The 21,375-nt window shown below is 42.1% G+C and overlaps 1 protein-coding gene across 12 annotated transcripts in view; it reads left to right on the forward strand.

Moving 5' to 3' along the window:
- The window catches only part of PHLDB2 (pleckstrin homology like domain family B member 2), a 119,535-nt gene that overhangs the window by 32,342 nt on the left and 65,818 nt on the right, over window positions 1-21,375 (forward strand). For 8 of the 12 annotated variants that reach the window (XM_053307927.1, XM_053307925.1, XM_053307926.1 and 5 more), the window contains exons 3-4: window positions 3,804-5,140; window positions 17,691-18,074. In XM_053307927.1, the coding sequence (XP_053163902.1) occupies window positions 3,804-5,140; window positions 17,691-18,074 (1,721 nt within the window). Of the gene's footprint in view, window positions 1-3,803; window positions 5,141-15,102; window positions 15,412-17,690; window positions 18,075-21,375 lie in introns of those variants that run through there. The other 4 variants (XM_053307931.1, XM_053307932.1, XM_053307933.1 and 1 more) reach the window with 4 other exon arrangements.

Here is a 21,375-nt window from a genome sequence, read left to right on the forward strand (position 1 = left end):
AAACATAGGTCTTCCTGCTCATAATCCAATGTGCTAATACCTAAACCATGTTGAACTTTTTGATCAGAAAGCACCAGTGACAGTATATTTTTTGGTCTGGGAGCATCTGGTTCTAAACTGCTGTGATAGGGAACTTATCCTGCTGCATTTGTATGTTCTATTACAATTCATACAAGGGTGTTATGAAGGACCTTGGGCTGGTATGTGAAGCTGCAGATAGTGACGCTAGCAATTGCATCAGGTTTTTCTTGTGCGTGTGGGGTGGAGTAATGGAAGTTTCTTGCCAATGCATAATATTTTCCATGTGCTTCTCTCTGCTGCATATTAATAGCATTTCACATCACCACTGATAAATCTAAAATGTGCTGTAAGGAACAGCTTTGAGCAAAACACACACACACACCCTATAGCCTTTGCAAAATATATGCAAACTTGGGTTTTTCTCTCTCATACTGCAGGCAATCCTTGAAGATAAAATGTTTCCCCAAAAGTAAGGACACAGTGGGTAAATAGATGAACTTATGGTGCACTGAAGTTGAAATAATGTAGCACTTTCATGATTCTGTGGATGAAATTATTCACAAAATTAGGAGTTACTGGGGAGTGGGGGGGAACCTTGATTCTTTTCGGCAGATAGTGACACTTAACATTTCATTTAGCCACTGTGCTCTGCTGTCAGTAATGAAAATAGACACCTCCCCCAACTCTGGCCCTGTCACTGGAAGTTGTCCCATCAGTGCAGGCACTGGCAAAAATAGGATGAGCAAGTATGAGCATGGAGAAAGTGGAACGTTGTGCCAGAGGTGACCGTATTCATTAGCCAGGTGTCCTACAAGAGACATTAAAATTATCAAAGTATTGCTGCCAGCCAGATGTGCAGTTGCTTGAACATTTAGCTGGTGTCACTTTTTATAAGATACTTTCTCCCTTGAATGCGGCAAGAAGCAACTCCAGCTGAGTATAGATGTGACTGTGATTGGATCCAGCAGCAATTCATTTCTATCAATGTGATATTAATCTTGGTTTACATATTTGATTGATTGATCACATTTATATGCTGCCCAAACTTTCATCTCTGGGTGGTTGACATAAAACAATTAAAACATATATAAAAAGTTAAAACAATTCAACAATTCAATGCTCTCTTAAAAACCCAGGGCCTAAGTCATTTAGGGCTTTATAAGTTATAACTAGCACTTTGTATTTTGCCCGGAAACCTATCGGCAGCCAGTGTAACTCCATCAGTAAAGGAGTAACATGGTCTCTCTGAGATGACCCAGAGACCAACCTGGCTGCCACGTTCTGAACCAACTGAAGTTTCCGGACTACATACAAAGGCAGCCCCACATAGAGCGCATTACAGAAGTCAAGTCTGGAGGTCACCAACAGATGTACCACTGTTTTGAGGTCATTGATCTCGAGAAACGGGCGCAGCTGGCATATCAACTGAAGCTAATAGAAAGTACTCCTGGCCACCGCCTCAACCTGAGAAACCAAGGAGAGATGTTGATCCAAAGTACTCCCAGACTGCGAACCTGTTCCTTTTGGGGAACTGTGACCCTATCTAGAACAGGTAGATCAAAATCATCTCTGGAGTTCTGACGCTGCACAATAAGTACCTCCATCTTATCTGGATTCAGCTTCAGTTTATTCTCCCTCATCCAGCCCATTACTGCTTCCAGACAGGCATTTAGGTAGGACATGCCAGTTCCTGAAGAAGTTGACATGGAGAAGTATATCTGGGTGTCATCAGCATACTGGTAACACTCAGCTCCAAATCCCCTGATGATCTCTGTCCCTCTAGCTCTGGCTCAAATTTTTGTCAGCCAGAAGTAGGTTTGGAAATGTGTGTTTGTTGAGGTACTTTAGAGACAAACCTGTTGCACATGATGCTGTTGCAGAATGAAGCCTCTGTTTGTGTGAAAGTAGCTAAACTGGGATTGGGATGGCCACTCATCTGCATTTCTGCTCATGACTTCACAATCTCACCACGATCAAGCCACCAGAGTCGCTTTATACTGTCATCCAGAGGGAGGTCACCAGGTAAATTTGTTACAGCTAAAACCGCCAAGAGTCTTGTGTAGCACCTTAAAGACTACCACATTTATTTCAGCGTAACCTTGCATGGACTGCAGTGCGCTTCATCAGATGCATGATGTGTCATCCTTAGTTGACAGGTGTGTGTGTAGATGCATGTGCCCTCATATATACATATATACACAACATGTATAAATTGGTGGGATCAAATGGCTATTAAGTAGAAGAGGTACAGTCAATTCTTGAGGCTATTCACACGATGGGAGAAAATCAGGCTAGCGAAGGCTAGCCCGATTTTCTCCCATCGTGTGAACCACCGAGCTCAGCTGCAAGCCCGGTGGTTCGCAAGCGGGTCACCTGCCTAACTACCCCTGCCCTTAAACCAGGTTTGCGGAGTGAGCGTTCCACAAACCTGGTTTTAAAAATCGTGAGTAGCCGCGGCTCTGCACCACAGCTACTCACAAGGAGACCCCCGGAGGGGAGTCAAAAATCCGCCTCCCGGCTCCGGGGGTCTTGCCAGCATGCCCTGTGCATTCGCGCAGGGTATGCTGGAGCTTCTGGAGCCGGCAATCGTGTGGGCGGTCGATCCAGCCACCCAGGGCTCCCGCCCTGCTCGTGTGCAGGGAGAGCGGGCTTAGTCCGCTCTCCCCGCTTAGCTCCCCAAACCGGGTCTCACTGGTTGTGAGACCCGGCTCTGCATTTTGTAAAGTTAAAATATAGGAGATGAGTATAGTAATGGATCTTAATTCATTCATAATATAATCTGTAAAGCTCTAAACAGCTTTTGCCCTGGGTATTTAAGAGAACGTCTTCTGCACCATGAGCAGCGCTGCCCATTGAGATCATCCAGAGAGGTTTGTCTGTAGTTGCCACTAGCTTGTCTGGCGGCTACACAGGGATGGACCTTCTCTGTTGCTGCCCCAAGACTCTGAAATTTGCTCCCCTGCTTAAATAAGAGCCTCCCCATCTCTGACAACTTTAACTTTTAAAAAGTCCTTAAAGACATACTTTTTCATCCAAACTTTTTAACTTGACTGTGTTTTTTAAAATTGTTTAAGGTTTTCATTTTTGTCTTAATTTGTTTTGTGTTGTAAACCGCCCAGAGATGGAAGTTTGGGGCAGTCTACAAATCTGATAGATGGAAATAAACAAACAAACAAAATCAGAAATGAAGTATTCCTGGCAGGGGCGTAGCTATAATTGAGCGAAAGGTTTCAAAGAACACAGGCCCCCAGCTCCTGAAGGCCCTCAAGCTCCACCCCTCCCTATTTTCCTCATTATCTCCCACACTCTGGGGGGCCGCCAGAGAGAGAGATGAACACAGGCCCCCTCTCCCCTAGCTACGCCCATGATTCCTGGCTATGCTAAGTTATTTCATTAATATACCACTTTACAACAAAAACATAATCATGGTACTCCACATAGCAATTTTAGTTAAGTATTCTTCCAGCTGGATCATGTGATATGATCTAGGGACTCACACCTGAAGAATTCACTCAAGTAATTTCTACAATGCATTCAGTGAAGTGTAAAGACAGATTGGCAGATTTCTCTTCTGGACAGACCCAGAAGAGAAAGTGACAAACAATACTGGTTCACCTACAGTTCCCAGCAAGTACTTGAAAGCTTACTAATTTTGCATAAAGTGCCTTGAAACATTCTCCCTGAAATTAATCATCATTGCTAAAAAGGCATTCTGGTTTTCAGGTTATATGAGATACTTGTCAAAGCTAATTCTCTTTCTCCTCATTCTTTCTTCTTCTCAGATTCTAGTAAGATGATGGAAGACTACAGTCAATTGCAAAGCCAGGTGGAATTAAAAAATACTAGTTTAGGAAAGGAGTCAGTGATGAATTCTCTTGAAAATGATCTCCAGGATATAATGGACAGGCTCAACCAGAAAAAATATTCATCAGCTCTGAAATTCAAAACAAATGGTGACTATTCTGGTTCTTATTTAACCCTCTCACAGCCTGTGCCACCTAAATCTAGCCCTGCATCCAGTGTTAAAAGTATGCCATCCGTTACCAAAATTCAGGGAAGTAAACCATTGGCTTGTGAGAGCTCTTATCTTTCAGACAAGAATGTCTCTGCAAAGCATATGGGCTCCATTTCAGGCACATCTCCATCCTTAAGTGGGTACAGCCTAGGAAAGAGAGACTTTGATATTTATGCTAACCGAGAAAATGAGAAACAGTTTGGCCATCTGGATAAGTTTCCCTATTCAAAGTACAGTCAGAAAAATAAATCTCATGATAATGTCTACTTCCCAGGAGTGCTTGATGGGCGGAAAAACTCTGGATCGCTTCTTGCCATGTGGAATGGAAGCTCAGGGAATGAAATCATTCTTTCACCAGTCGGGAGTTCTGGAGCTGCCAGTATGCCCTCCAGTCCAAAGCAGGGCAGGAGGATGAATATTCAGGATCTCCTGTCTCTTCAGTCAAGACCAGCTAAACAGAAGGACACAACCATGGAAACTCTGGGGTCTAGAACCAGGAAGTATTCTGGAGGTTCACTGAGCAATATGGGAGTTTATAGCCGTTCGTTACCCAGGCTTTACAAATCAACAGAAAGCCAGCTCGTTCCACTCAGTTTACCCCCGAGGAGCTCTCTCGGGAACTCCAAAAGAAAAAAGACTATGGAAAAAGACCTCCTACCTCAAAGTATGCTGGATGCTGACAATTACCTTAATTTTTCTTCTTATATCTCAGGGGTTTCACCATATACAAATTTTGCATCTGAAACTAATTCCTACGTGAATTCAACTCTCAGTGTTCCCGCAAGCCCTCGTATTGCTCGAAAAATGCTTTTGGCCTCTTCTTCCTCATATGCTTCTGATGATTTTGATAGAGTTGGACTCTCAGGGACAAGCCCCAGCAATTCCTTTACTCCTGTGGATTCTGAGAGATCATTTGCTGCCAGAAGGAAAGTCTCCAGCAGTTCCATGGACTTTGATGAAGCAGAACTGGAAAGCCTCAGACAGACACCTTCCATACGGGAGAGAAAGAACAGCATTAGTTCTGTTTCTGGGAGGGATGACCTAATGGACTACCACAGGAGGCAGAGGGAAGAGAGGCTTAAAGAGCAGGAGATGGAACGACTGGTAATACTTCTTTCCTTTTCGTTTTAACCATGTTTTCTGGCTGACATGATGTGCAGCAGTACAGCGTTGTGGGACTGCTGCGGACATCGCAGATGGGGGAAATTGTAGCAATGCTGCTTGCTCAGCCGCCTGTTCTCTGCAGCTTTCATGCTGCCTTACATGTCCACAGTGGCCCTGACACAATGTGCAGCAGCTCCACAGAGCTGTTTGTCATGTCGGTGGCTGTTTCCAAAGCCAACTTTTCCAGTTCAACAGTATAAATTCTGTGTGTGGTATACGAAACATCTGCTGCAGTGTACTCAGATTTGGGTGCCTGACCTTTTACACGGGTGAAACAGTGTTTACCATGTCAGTCTAAAAAGTGGATTGGTTATGTAGTGTTCTGCTTTAAAATTTGGGCAGTGTAATGAAACCATTTGTATGATGTAGGAAATTGATGGGAATTACAGCAATTCATCCTGTGCAATCTGCCAGAATGATTGCATACTTAAAAGCCCACAAATTGTGTACTGCAGAGATCCTGCACTTAAAGAAAAAAGCTGATGTCATTGTTTTGTGGTAGCTGGATAAGTAACCCATGTCTCCATGCTCGATACTTGTATGCATTTTGCTGAGGGAAACAAATCAGGAAATTCTTTGACAGCATGACTGTTCACTCAGAGCCATATTTCCATTTTTGGTTAAGTTTCTGCTTTTCATCAAAACCATGTGGATGATTTGTGGTGATGAGGAATGTCAAAGAACTGACCCCTGTGATGTAATATTTCTGAATTGTGGCAACTAGATTAGAGTAGTTATTATTCAGTAAAGACTAAATTATCACTCATTACTTCATAAGACAAAATGGTAATAATGGATAAATCTATGAAATCCCTTAAGAAAGGAAGACTTAAGAAAGGAACATGCCCCCACCAAACACGCATACTTCTTTATCTGAGACTATATTTATTATCACAGTCCATAGTTTCCACTACAAGTCATTGAGCGCTTATCAGTCCAATAAAAGGATGTAATAGCCTTTAATTATTGTGGTTAAACTATGAATTGAATTGAATCAAAACAAAACCTCCAATCTCTGTTAATTTTTTTAAAAAAATTCTCTTCAATTCTTCTCCATAGTTCCTGTCACCAGAGTTCTCCCATGTGTTCTAAGAATGTACAGCTCAATACCAGAAAAGATATAACTGATGCTGTGCCACCCTGGCATCGGAGCTTTGGATTCCCAGTTGGGTTTTTATTTTTACACTGGAGTTTGTGTTCTGTGATTGATTGCAGTTAGTATAAATCTTATACTCTGTCATGGCAGAGCAAGGAGCAGTGAGGGGACGCACTGTATTTTGGCTCTCCAAATTGGTTTAATGGGGAGATTTTCAATTTATACCACCTTTAAAGCTGGTGTAATGTTATTCTGGGACAGGAACTTGGAACAGGTGTGAGGAAGTATGAGATTTGGCATATATCTGCTGTGTCCATGGCATGCCTCTGGTGCCATCCCATTTTGGGCTCTCTGCCAATGTAGTTGCCCCAGTGTGGTGGATGTGTGCCAACATAACATTCTACATCAGGGTTTCTTAACCTTGGGCCCCCAGGTGGTGTTGGACTACAACTCCCATCATCCTCAGCCACAAAGGCCATGTCTGGGGATGATGGGAGTTGTAGTCCAACAACTTCTGGCGGCCTAAGGTTAAGACACCCTGTTCTACAACATTATGCTGGTGTAGGGCCATTGGTGGAGCTCTGTCTTAAGCTGTAATGGGGGGCATGCCTTCAACCAGATCCTAACTCACTGCCTGGTGGTGTATTGGGACCATGGTTAATTGCCGTTTTTCTTCTACTAAATAGAACCTAAAAAAGGGGAGAGAAACCTGTACAAAGATTATACAATACTTCCCCCCCCATGTCCTCTTGCTCAGATTAATCAAGTGCTGCCAAATTATCTGCTCAATTATCTTGCTTGTTATATGAGTACAATAAGTATTTTCTAAAGTTAAGCAGGTGTCTTTAAGGATTCTAATGTTTGTTAGCCCCTGAACCTGCTAGAACTCAGTTATGGAAATATGAAGAAGTAACAGGGAATATGCTTCTGAGCCTATGCTGAATACCTAGTCCTCACCACTGAGTAATTGCAGGCACTTTTTACAGATTTGACATTAGTGGAAATTATTCCTTCCTAGAGGGTCCCGCTTCTAGGGAGGCTTGTTGACCAGCGCCTCTCTTCTTAGAAAGGGAGTACTGATGGATTCTGGTTGGTCTTCATAATACTTTCACTATATAACGAAGGACAGTAAAGGCGACACCTCTACAAAAGATAAATCTTTTGTGCTGGTCCCATTCATTTTAGTGGAGCTTGCGCAGAAGGACTTTGTATTGTTTGTATTGTTTCTTATTTTGAAGACAAGTGGAAAAGTGGTTACACTTGGGTTCCAAATGTTAAGTTTTGAAGATGAGTTGATATTGCAACGCATGCTGAGATTTCAAATCCCGTATTTTGTGATTTGTCAGTTAGCCCCGCTGTATCAAAAAATCATTTCCTGCAGGGCAAGTTCTGGCAGAAGCAACTGTTCTCAGATGTCCCGTGTGCTTTCCTGACTGGCCTCACACACTCTGGTTCCCATAGGTGAGCCCCCAGCCCTGGAACTGTAAGAAATTGCACAGTGATAACTGCAAATTAATGGAAGCATCTGATGTACAGCCTTATATCCCTTGTCAGACTGCATAAAAAGTGCCAAGTTAGCATCCCTAACTTGTGTGGACTACAGGGCCAGGCTTATAGCGCCTTTTCCCCCAGGGACAATTCACACATGCATATTGATTGCTTGGTGACTACTGTGTCAAGCGGCAACTTGAATGTGTGAATCGGCCATTAGAAATAAAACTTTTGTAGCAGGTCGGGTGCAGTGGGCTTCATACATTCAGCTGCTAGTCATCAGGTGATGAAGAATGACATAATGATAAATCAGGCAATGGATATAACATGAATGTGCAGGCTGGGTCTCAGCATTTTCCCTTTGCTGCCTTCTTCCTACGGTTGCACAGCAATCAGCAAGCATTGTGCTGATCCTCTTCTGAGTCTGGTCTTCTAGGAGGAGGGGTAGGGTGGGCAGAAGAACATGTTTTAGATGCAGAATGGAACATCAAAGTATTGTTACAGTACAGGCCTGATTTATATACTAAATATGCTTATTAGCTAGCATACAAAATTAGGCCTGTCTCATAGTGTCACCAAGTGACCAAGTTCTTTTATATAGTGACCATGTAGGATCTGGGCGCAAGGAAGAAAGGAGATCAAGCCAATCCTAAATGATTCAATGGGCTTTATTGAGTATAAAAGAATAACAACATCAATCTAGCTGAGCAGAAAGCAGAACATTCTATAACAGTATTTCAACCCTAGCCAGCAACAATATTCACCCAGTGTTCCTAACTAACATAGGTGTGTGTGTTAAACCTTCCTAAAGCCTAATATAATTCAGATATAGACAGAAAAGGGGTGGGGTAAGGAAGGTTGAGGACTGGCATGGTTTGGGGAGATCAGGAATTAGTGGCTTTACCACTGCCTGGTGGCGCAATGGTAAAACTCCCGCCCTGTAACCAGAAGGTTACAAGTTCGATCCTGACCAGGGGCTCAAGGTTGACTCAGCCTTCCATCCTTCCGAGGTCGGTAAAATGAGTACCCAGAATGTTGGGGGCAATATGCTAAATCATTGTAAACCGCTTAGAGAGCTCCGGCTATAGAGCGGTATATAAATGTTATTGCTATTGCTATTGCTATTGCTATTGCTAGTAGAGGAAAAGGGGGTGGGGAGAAGGAGGGGAAAAGATGGAGGGATCCAAGGCTTGTAGGGGCAGCATATTACCAGGATCAGAGACTTGAGAGCGGTGGATCTCTTCAGCTGAAGGAGCGAGGCTTTTGGCTGGAGACTGTTGCTTTTGGATCAAGCATGCAGTTTGCTCAGAGCACGGCTGAGAGTCAGAGCACCATGGCTGGGGAAGTCTTGACTTCTCACTGCGCAGTAGAAGTCACAGACAGTTCCTGTCAATGGACAGAGTTCCTGCTTGTTGCCCCGCGGCTTAGCAGCAAACTCTGGGATTGCTTGTGAGCAGGTCTTTCATGTAGGCACACGATTGCTTGTAGGCACAAGAATGCCAGCTCTCTGTCCAGTAGCCTCATTCTTTATAGTTGTATTTTCCTTTTATCTCTCCTAGAGTCTATTCAAATCTCCATCTTTTCCTGGGTCCTCAAAAAGGGGTGACAATGCTGTTACCTTCTGGATAATGTCTTTTAATTATTCAGGATATTGGCCAGTCCAGAGAGATCTGAATCTCATCTTCTGTAAACTGTGTGCTGGGGGGGGACATTGCCCAAAGCGAATCTGCATCTCTGAGCTGAAAATGGGCATCTTCTCTTTGCTAACCTCATCCCAAAAGGTGTTAAAGTGTTAGTAAAGTAAGAATTAGAGTCTATAGGTGTTTTCTTTGTATGCATCTACTTATGTTGAATTTCTATAGAGAGCAATTGAGTTAATCATTGACAAGGATTAACACTGACTTCTTGCAAGAGGAGAGGGGAGATCAGCCTCTGGCCTCTTCCACAGACATTATCTGGTAGTGAGTCACATTTTAGCATTTGGATTGTTCAGGCCTAGCTTTTGTACTCCCTTGAGTACCCATTTCACAATACAATGCTGGATCGCCTCTTCCCTCACAGACCAGTCGAGATCTGGGGTGTCAATTCACTCTGAGCCCAGGCATTAATTCATTTCTTAATATAAAATGAAATCAGACACAGGCCTCAATTCCACATACTTCTGAGTTGGTACCTTTAAGTCTAAGGTTGGGGCACATGTGCCCGTACATGTGCCCCAACAGTATACCGGATGTAACATAGTCCTAGATGACTATGCATTTGGAAAGTGTGGAAACAGCTAATGTGTATCTGTAGCTAAAAAAAGGAAAATCTGTAATGCGGGATTTGGAGAAACCAGTAATTATTATATCCTTTAAAAAGGCTAAGGAATTATCCCTGCCTTAAAGATAAGATGACGGAATATTTTTTCTGATTTATTTGGCTGTTGTTTCCCTTACACCAGCTCTTTTTCATAGCAGCCTTTGCCCTGCAGTAAGAGGATAGGTCTGCTGGGTTTTTTCCAGCATAAAATGCTAAAGAGACTGAATGTTTACGTGTGAAGGCATTTCCTCCCTCTTCATTTACTTTTCCATTTTTAGCTTTCTGCAAGAGTAATTGTCTTTCAAGTTATCCAGTCAGGACTGGGAGCAAGGACTGCATGTCCAAACCATTTGAAGGCGTTAAGAACCCAAATAACAGCCTAGCACAGCCTTGGAAGGAAGGAAGTGTGTGTGTGTGTGTGTGTGTGTAGGAGAGACTCCTTCCATCCTTGGCCTGATGTTTGTTCCAAAAGGTCAACTCCTCTGCAGCTGTAATTCTGCTGTCCTTCACAGAAGCCTTGTGGTGTTTGTTGGTTTTAGCTAGAGTGCAGCCTGTGGTGTAATACCCATTTTGTTTTCCCAGTGCAGTGTGTGTGTGTGTGTGAGGGGGAGGTGTGTGTGGAGTGGGGTAGAGATCAAAGTAAAAGAGAATCTACAATCTTTCCTGTGATAAGCAAATTACTAATTTCTGCCTATTATTATTTTTTTAATGGAAAACAGAAATTGCACTCTGTAATAGTGCAACTTCTGTAGAGAGAATAGTCATTTATTCAGTCCCAGCACAGCATCCCTCCAGTGGCTGTTGCTGGTATCTGCCTTTGGATTCATTTTAGATTGCATCTTACAGCTAAGACTCAATTTTAATGTAAACCACCCTGAGCCGTTTGGAAGGGTGGTATAGAAATCAAATCAAATCAGATAAATAACAAATTTTGAACACACAATCCTGCCACTGAAATTAGCCAAATGCGCTACATTTTACACCAGAATACACTTAGGGAAAACAACAACTACTTCTTCTTCTTGAACAAATTCTAAACATAATTATCATATTTTAACTGTAATTCTTCTCAACAGATTTTTAACACTCAGTAATCAGATCAATAATTCTAAAGCAACATCATTCCCCAGGAAAAGCAGAACCCCTCTTCCCCCTACCTTACCCTCCACTCACCCTTCATTCTTCTTCCTCCTCCTGTTCTTCCTCTTCTTCCTTTTCCCTCCTCTTTCTCTCACTCCCTTCCTTTGCTCCTGTCCACCTCATCCCACCCAGAGAAAGAGCTCCCCTCACTTTCTTCATTGTCATTGTCATCTTCACCTCCCTCCCTCTTTATGTCTCCTCTTCTGGGCTAGCGCTTCACACACTGAAAAGCCCACCATGAGGGAGTAGGAGGAGAGGAGAGTGGCAGCGGCGGAGGAAGGAAGCTGCTTACGGCTTTTACTGCAGTGCACAGGATCGGGGGGATAGAGAAAGATACACCACCAGTGGTGATGGAAGAGAAGGAAGCTGGTCAGTTGGCCAGCAAATAAGTAGACATGCCACTCTTTGGCCAGAGGAAGAAAAGTGGCTGTGACTTCTTGTCCCGGCTTCACGCAGTTGAGCTCTGGGGGCCTGATCTGTCCCATGGGCCAGCAGTTTGACAGCCCAGGCTTAGTACATAAAATATAGGTATCTTTAAAAAATGTAAAAGTATAAATGCTGGTCAGAAAAATCCTGTAGTCCTTCATACTGACATCCCAGTTATGCCTGCATAACTTAGTCGGGACCGTATATTCACTCAGCACAAGCTGGAGCACAAATAGCACAAGTCCCTGCCCGCAAAACAAACAAACAGGACAGGACATGGCACGCTTGCCAGCCACTCGCTCATCTCCCATACAGGGCAGCATTATTGGCAGCCATGGGGCAATATGCCGATGATGTCCCCATGTTGGCCAAGCAGGGAAGGAGGCATTCCTTGACAGTGATGGTGAGATGCTGCCTCAGATCCCCCTGCCCATCTTGTGCGGAACACTTCATGACAGGCATAGTGATACTACAGCATCTTTCACTGCACTTCACACGGAAGGAGGCGGCCAGATGTAGACAGCTGCTGGAATTCCAGCACATAGGTACAAATCCCCTTATGTCACTCATACATACACTGCAAACAATCATCTTTTTGATCATGCAGCAGAAAGGAAAGGAGGGATAGGAACAAGTGTACAAGCCTCCCTAAGTCAACATTGCAAGTAATCCTGGGAGTATTATACTCATCTGAAAGAAGAAACCCCTTTGCCTGGCAGGAACTAGGGCAAGAGAAGCCACTTCTACAGTAGTTTTTGTTTGCTCACTGTAGCAACCTTTGAAGTCTCTCTCCGAAATACACATTGCTGTACTGTGATTAGTTCTGTTAGTTTTGCAATGCAGCATTAGTGCCATCTGTGTCAGAATGTCTGCTTTCTGTATGAGCATCTGCTATTGACCCATTCAACATCATTTCATTTTGTCAGAGGCAGTTCAGAATATGTATCTTTAGGAAAAGCAATCACAATGTGTGACAGATTAATTTGGCCCTTTGTGATGCTTGTTTCTGTGGAATCTGTTACTGAAAGTGGTGAAGAAGAAGAAAATTAATTGTTAATATATTATAATATATTTTAATATATAATAATAATATATATTAATTATATATTATTTTTTATATTGGGTGCCTCAAACATGACATGTTAATGACATGTTGAATTAATGACATTTTGAAGTTAGAAAATGAACCGCTTGTGAAAATGAGAAGGAGAAATTGACAAGACTGTCCCTGTCTCCAAGTAGCATAAAATCCCTTAGTGTTTGCTTATTTAAGGGAGTGCACTGTTTTACCTCTAGATGGTGCTCTTTAACTAAAATTTTCTTTGACTCTGAAGGAACTGAAAACTGTCAAGTGTGTGTGTGTATGTGTAGTAGTAGTAGTAGTAGTAGTAGTGATAAGAACTACTCCAGCACTGACAACCAGCAGATACAGTATATTGTATTAATTCATGTAGTGACCCTGATAATCTTTAACAACAGATCAGCATGGTGCTTTAGCCCAAACAAGATATTTCCCACCGTTGTGGACTGTTGTACAGAGATCTGTACAGTGTTTTGTACACACACACACACACACTTTAAAGATATTCCACTGCATACTAATACATTTTCTGTAATTGCTCACAAACACATGCACATCTGATAGCCACAAGGCGAGGTGAAATGGTCACTTCCCCCTAGGATTTTCCCCACTTTCACTTGATCAACAATTAGTCCTTGTTGATAAGGATTAAGTTAAGGGTAGCCAAACCCCTTGTTTCTTCTTCCAAATTCTGAAAGACGAAGTTGTCAGCAAAGGAGGCCAAGAACTTATTGGACATCCCACTCTTAGCAGATTTAGACTTCCAGCAGATGTCCGGATAGTTAAAATTCTCTGTTACTTCTAATGTCTGCCTCTTTGAAAATATGGTAGTCTGACTAAGGTAATCTGACATGATAGATGATGATGATAATGATGATAGCAGCACAAATAGAACAGGTGAATTCTACCGAGGCATCAAAAATATATAAGCTGAACTGAGGAGATTTACTTCAAAGATAAACCGGGAAATCTGCCTCTCTGTTTTGGAATACTGTTCACATTAAAAGAACAATAGATTTAACCTCAAATTCATTTGAGGACAGAAGTTGATGGTGTACAGAGCTGTGAGGCTGTACAGGTTCAAGAGCACTACTACACTATCTTTTATGAGTAGCCATGGACCTCTGAAAAAGAACATTAGATTCCATCCTGTAGTACACAGTGATTCCAGTGGCACAGGTTCAGAAATGCTCTGAAGGATTTGTACTGCAGAAATTATAGTGTGGATACAATGCAACGCAAAGCACTCTGAACTTATTGAAGTTCTTGCACACCTCCTTTTCAGTGTTTCCTGTAACAAGGTTTTCCAGATGTTGTTGGCTACAACTCCCAGCATCCCCAGCTGCAATGGCGTTTGCTTGGGGATTATGAGCATCGTAGTCAACCACATCTGGGAAGGGGAACACTGCTCTTTATTTTAGTTAGGCTTTCAGAGGAGCGATTACTGGTGAATAGTGGTCCTTGATTTTATATAACAGCAGTATACAGTATTTTGACAACTTGAAGTTTTATTAAATACATAGTGCTAATTAAAAACAAAGTTTTGATGATGTGTGCACCGTTAATTCCAGCTAGTCCCCTAGATTCCGGTACCATTTCTATATTTTCCTGACTTGCAAAAGAAGTTTCAAGTTTATGGTATGAACTGTAGAATGCAGGTGCAATAAAATTGGAACTAGTTGGCAGCCAGTGGACTGATGAGAATAGACAGCACAAAATAGCAGTCGACAGAACTTCCTGTACATAAGCTCTTATACCGCATTGCACACATTGAAATAGAAATGAGGCAACATATTCTCCTGTTACTTGTGCAGCAGTGATGATAGCAAAGGAAACTATGTTTGTTACTGGACATGGAGGCATTCTTGTAAATACAGGCATTGAGGTGAACTTCCTCAACAACCTGTTTTTAGTCTTGCCATTGTCTGATTTAAAAACCATCTGATCCCTTTAAACTGTGTCACATTAGACTACCTGCATTTTGAATCTGAAGTATCAGCAGTTATTTTAAAAAGTATTTCTCTATTGATGGCAATTAGTTTCTAAAATATGAGATTCTCAAGGTTTTATTTTTATTTTAAGGGGTTGAGGATTCTGTGCATGATTACTCCTATGCATGAGGACTCAGAAGTAAGAATGCCCACTTTGTTCAGTTGGGCATCCTTCCAGATAACTGTGTATAGGATTTTTCTGCAAAGCCTCCTGTTTACTCCAGATGACAAGAGTTTGGTACATAGTATAGACATGTTTTCAGAATTTGTTCATAGAGAGTTAACAGAACTTAACCTCCTTCACTTGAGCTAAACTATAAGTAAACGGTAGTCATACGGGATACAATTTGATATGTCCTGTGTTCTGAAGAGTGGGTGAGGAGAGATGCCAAAACGAACATATCCTGTTGCTGTATGTGGGAGTGGATCAGTGACCTAGTATTGTTTATCCCGGCTCTTAACGGTTGTGGCAAAGGTAGCAAAAGTGCCAGCATAGTGTCCCCCTGTTCAAAGGATGGATAAATGTTGGAGTTCCTGGCCAGCAGTCAAGCGGTGCTTTCAGAAATGGGTTGCCTGCACAAAGAACACAAGCTTAAGAGGAAGAGAGCAAATACGGGCTAAGCAAATGAAGAGAGAGCTGGAAGCTTGTGGAGAACATGCCTGGAGGGAACAAAGGAGTTTTGAGGTGCAAGGATTTCATTGTTTTGTCTTTACTGTCTTGCCTGAATTGAGACGAGTGGAGGAAAAGGAGGGGAAGTCAAGTTAGGGGATCATTAAAAATAGTGCATTTGTTCTGTAACACTACACTGCTAGCTCAACTAGATTAATACATTGTGACGAGAAGGCAGAGTTCAGAAGAGAGTGCAGAGCTTATTAGTATTTAGTAATCTTACCCTTTAGGGAGGACATCAGGCTCATGCCACGTATATTTTCAAGTGTTTTTATTGGATCCACAGAATACTTGATTCGTTAAGCTCAAATGGCTTTTTCAGACAGATTAAAAAGTGAGCTTGACTCCTTTCTGTAAGTTTTCTAAATATATGAAAAATATGGGGTTGCCTAAATTAGAACAGCAATCCTGTGCACATTTATTTGAGCATAAGCCGAATGGAATTCAGTGGGCCTTACTTCTGAGCAAACATGCATAAGATGCCACTTTCATTGTACATGCATATTCTTATTTTTGAATGTGAAGCAAACTAGAAGTTCAGTACATCTGTGCTGGCTGTGTAAGGCTTTCTCCCCTTTTGTAGCTAGGACAAGAGTTGCCAAAAACTGTTATTTGTTACTAGTGAACAGAGCAACTGTACTGGCTCTACCTTGAACTTTAAAACTGACTTTTTATTGTACAATGATATATTAATTACCTCTTTATGCAACTACTTGCATTAATTATCACTTTCTCTCATCCATATTATTGTAAATTAACCATGGCCTCAATCTTGTAATTTATTTGAACTGTACAAGTTCAAAGTATTTTTATGCAGACATGACAGAAGACTCATATTGCAGGATTTCTCAGCAGGTGTGATTCATTCATCACTTACAGGGTGTACTCATAATTGAATTATTCCACCCCTCCCCACCCCAGTTTTCATAGAATTCAGACATTAAGAAGAGCTTGTTACAGTGAATGTTATAATCCTAAATTGTGCAGATTTGAAGTTCTGTTTAATCATTGTTTTCTGTGGGTGTTCATAATTACTTAAAAGTAGTTCACTTTTAAGGGTAAAGAAGCTGTAACTGGCATGTTTCATGTAACAGGACAGGAAATGAGGAAAAATCTTGACTTTAAAACAGATTTACAGCACAATTCAAGACATGTTTACTCAGAGGCAAGTCCCACCATATCCAGTGGGGCTTACTCCCAGATAAATGTGTATAGGATTATAGCTTTTATCTTTTGTCAGTAGTTTAATGCTTTTACAGGCCACTCTGACTGCATAAGTATGGTGAACTCTCTATTCTGTCAAGTTTCAATCCACCATGAAACATTTCAGATAGCATATACAATGCATTTTAATAATATCTTTATATATAATTATCTTAAATGTACCCATCGCTAATCCCATGTGTGGCAGCTCTCTTGAGAGTTCGCAAGCAGCTCCCGGATAGAATAGTGACAGGGACGGGGGAGAAAATAGGGATGCTGGCAGGCTGCTGTGGTGGTGGGCTGGCCTGGCCGCCGGGAGCAGGCAGCTGCTGCTGGGAGTTGGCAGGCGGGTGGAAGGAGGTGCCAGAAAGCGCTGGGGGGGTGGAGAAAGGGGGGGAGAAGAAGTGAGTCAGCCGACCCACCAACCAGAAAGCGCGGGGGGGGGGCAAGAATCAGGCAGAAATTTGGGCTGGCTGGCTGGCGGGGTGGGGGGGGAGAAAAAGGCAGTGGCAGTGGGGGTGGCCCGAGGCACAGAGTTAGTATTATTTACTAGGGTGGAAATGGAATCCAAACATATGTTCTGAAACTAGTTGAAACCTAATATGTCAGTTATATCTTTGTTGATGTATAATGTATAAATGCGTGGTGTAACTTGGTGTGGTGTAAATGAAGTAACCTTCATTTAAATAAATGATAATTGAATCCCAGTAAAGTGTGCCGTCAAGTCAATTTCAACTCCTGGCGCCCACAGAGCCCTGTGTTTTTCTTTGGTAGAATACAGGAGGGATTTACCATTGCCACCTTTTGTGCAGTATGAGATGATGCTTTTCAGCATCTTCCTTTATAGATATAGTACCAGAGGGGATTCAAACCGGCAACCTTCTGCTTGTTAGTCATGCATTTCCCCGCTGCTCCACTTAAGGTGGTTCTGAATCCCAGTACATGTGTTTATTAGGATCAATGTTCCAGTTCATAATTTTATAGCATCAGATCATGACTTTGACTTTTTTCAGTACAACCGGATGCTGTTGATTTCTTCATGTATCCCTTCTTTCACTTCTAATATTTTTCATTATTTTTTTCAACATTAGGAACGTCAGCGGCTGGAGACCATCCTTAACCTATGTGCAGAATATTCCAAAACTGACAGTGATCCTGCCACTGTCACAACTGTTGCTGATGTGCAAAAAATTAATAAAGAACTTGAAAAACTTCAGCTTTCTGATGAAGATTCTGTATTTGAAGATTCTCAGATGACTCCAGAAACAAGATTCAAAAACTGCTTGCAAGCAACTGCTAGTGATTCTGATTTCTCTGAATTCAGTGACCTTGGCCAAAATGCTATGGGGTTCCTTTCCTCTAGAGGGACCAGAACAAATAAACTTTTAAATGACAGCAGGACAAGTTCACCTATTCCTTCTTCTGCTTTTCTGAAGAATGTCAATGAATCTTCCTATCTGAGCATCATTGCAAAGGTAATGGCAAAATATTCTGTAGGATGAATGTTTGGAAATTCTGTTCTAAGATTAGCACTATTTATGTGCTTTTACTAAAAGATATACTTAAAGTTTTAAGTTCAAATAACTAATGTGTATCTGATGTTTTAGTTTAGCGTGACGAGTAGTCTACTTTGTAGCAACGATCCAGAGAAGTGAGCAGTTGCAGTTTCCTTTCTGAAGTGCAGTCATTTATTCTCAGAGTCAGGTTCCAAAGCAGTTTGTGCCTTACTGCCTCTTCCAAGGAATGACAGTGGAGGGCCAGTATGTTTGTCAACTGCCACCATAAATAACAACTAAACAGGGAACACTCAGTTCCTGTAGTGCAGGCTAATTGCATGGGCAAGTGTGAACCAGGCCCTTCTCTCATTCTGAGTGCTTCACAGTGGCATCCAGGAACTTCATTGGTCCTCAGCCCCACTCTTGGTGTGACAGATACATCGTCTGCACTGGCCACCGCAAGGGCAATAGCCAGTAATAAAAGACAGAAGAGTACGGAGCCACAGTCCTCTTTTTCTTAATGCCGACCTGTCATCCTAATAAGTTGGTAAATACTAATCAGGCAAATATTTATATACGATGAATATTTATATACTGCTTTTCAACAAAAGCTCCCAAAGCGGTTTACATAGATATAGGTAGATATAGATATAGATATAGATAAATAATTAAATAGTCTCCCTGTCCCCAGAGCGCTTACAATCACAGCTGCCACACACTGAGTTGACAATTTCAATGAGCTGTCCACCACGCCTCAAGATCTCTCTCCTGGTCAGTTACTGACAGCTCAGACCCTATCAGTCTATATGTGAAGTTGGGTTTTGGGGTTGTTGGCGTTTTTTTGCTTCTTAAATTTTTATTACATTTTACAATAACTTTTACATTCAATTACATTCATTTCCTAACTCTACACATAAATACATACTGACTTTCAGATCACCTATCTGCACGGTTCACAATAACTACACATATAAGTAGTGATGTGCCTGGACCGGTCCGGAGGCCATTCTACAGGCCTCCAGACCGGTCCGGATATGGGCGGTTCTGGGTTCAGATGGATTGGGATGGGGGGTTCCTTTAAGGGGAGGGGGTTATTTACCCCTCCCGCCGCTTCCTCCCCTCTGGTGTGCATATTCTCGTTAGTAATCAGGGCAGCAGGATACCTCCCTGCCACTCCTTTTCCTTCTTGGCTGCAAAAGGCTTCAAGAAACCTTTTGCACGTTGCGCACGCTTCACGTCTCCACAACGTGTGCGTGCGGCTGTGCACATCGCGGAGATGTGAAGCGCGCGCGATGTACGCAAGCACAAAAGGCTTCTTGAAGCCTTTTGCAGCAAGCGGGGAAAGGGACGGCAGGGAGGTATCCTGCCGCCCCGATTACTAATGAGAATACACATGCTGGAGGGGGGAAAGCAGTGGGAGGGGTAAGTAACACCCCCCCGCCCTTAAAGGAACCCCCCCTCCCCAGTGCCGGACTGTAGCTCCGTGGTTCCGTGCACATCCCTACATATAAGCCATTGCTATAATAGTTCAGAATATACAAACTGCATTCAATACTACTCGATTTTACCCAACCTGACCTGCTGCTATTACTGTATTTCAAACCCTGCTGAAAAGTCCATATTGGGAAAATAATTCTTTAAATAAAGCAAAAAAGGTTCCCAATCTTCTTTAAAGCATTCAAAATTATCTCTGATAAGTGTAGTAAGCTTTGCCATCTCTGCATATTCCAAAATTTTTATCAGCCAATCTTCTTTCGATGGTGTTTTAGTGTCTTTCCACTTTTGCGCATAAACTATCCTGGCCGCTGTGGTTGCATACATTAAAAAATGTTAAATTTCTTCTAGGAAATTCTCCTTCAATTATTCCCACCAGGAAGGACTCTGACCTCTTGAAAAAATGTCATTTAAAATTTTTTATTCAGTTCATTATATGTCATATCCCAAAAGGCCTTTACCCTCCTGCACGACCACCAGATATGAAGGAGAGCTCCTTCACATTCTCCACATTTCCAACATTTGTTTGAAACATTTTTATACACCAACACTAGTTTTTTCAGTGTCAGATACCACCTATACATCATCTTATAATAATTTTCTTTTAAGGTATAACATGCAGTAAATTTTAAATCCGTTTTCCTCACTTGAGTATATAATAATTGCAAAGTCAAAACCTGTCTTTGTATGAACTGTTGAAGAATTTATGATGGTTATAAATAGATGAAGAAAATCGTAAATTTAAACCCTTAACATGTAGATTAACAGAGAACTAAAGGTTTAGAAGGAAGGAAGTACAGGTTTTGATATGTTGGTTGTAAGCAATATTGCTTAACTTTTTTTTGAAATTAGAATGTAACATGCCCCTCAGTCCCCAGTTGAGCTGTTGCGGTATAATGGAATATTCATGAAAATGATAACCAATCAGGTCTTTAAACGGTTTGCACAGAGGCATTATGGGAAAGATGCCACTGTATGCTGTTGGTAAGAATGGGTTAGGAGAACCATGAAGATACTGCTCTTGCAGCAGTGAACAACTGTTAGGCCTGCTGTTTCTGTGATGTTATCTTCATCTAGGCTCTTTTCAGGGTCCATTGCCCTTTCCTGTATAATGAGTGTGACAAGAAGTGGTAGTTGTGCCCCTGCCCTATGTGGCTCATTAGAATATGTGGGTCCTGTGCCACAGCTGTCCACAGTGGGGGACCACTAAATGTGACTAGAATCCTGGAAGTGTTCCTGGTCGCATGCAAAAATCTCACTATATGTACAGCTGTATGTGCTGGGGTATTCTGTGGATGTGCAAATAAATGTGTGTAAGGCACAGCCTCCTCCACTACGCTTTCTTTATCCACATATTTTAAATGCTTGGAAAGGGCTATAGCCTTCATCTCTTGATGTAAACCTAACCCATTAGTGGAGTTAGTCTCCCAAGAGAGACAATCAATGGTGTGGGGTGCAATCTTTCTTATAATGAGAGTTCCTTATAGAGCTGAATGAGGATTTTAATGGAACTTCCATTAATTTCAGTGATGGTTGTTTAGTTCTCATGGCATTGACTGGCAAGTGGAGACACTTGTTTACAATAAGAGCAGATTGACTATGGAACTAATTACGTAGGAGGGTGATGGACTCTCCCCCGCTGGAGATCTTCAAGCAGAAGCTGGACAGCCATCTGTTGAGGGTGCTCTGGCTCTGGGTATCCTGCACCAAGCACCAGGTTGGTCGAGATGGTTTATAAGGCCCTCTTCAAGTCTATGATTCCCTGATTCTATAAATCTGACTGCAG

This window comes from Hemicordylus capensis, chromosome 3, assembly GCF_027244095.1.
Source record: "Hemicordylus capensis ecotype Gifberg chromosome 3, rHemCap1.1.pri, whole genome shotgun sequence".
Lineage (NCBI taxonomy): Eukaryota > Metazoa > Chordata > Lepidosauria > Squamata > Cordylidae > Hemicordylus > Hemicordylus capensis.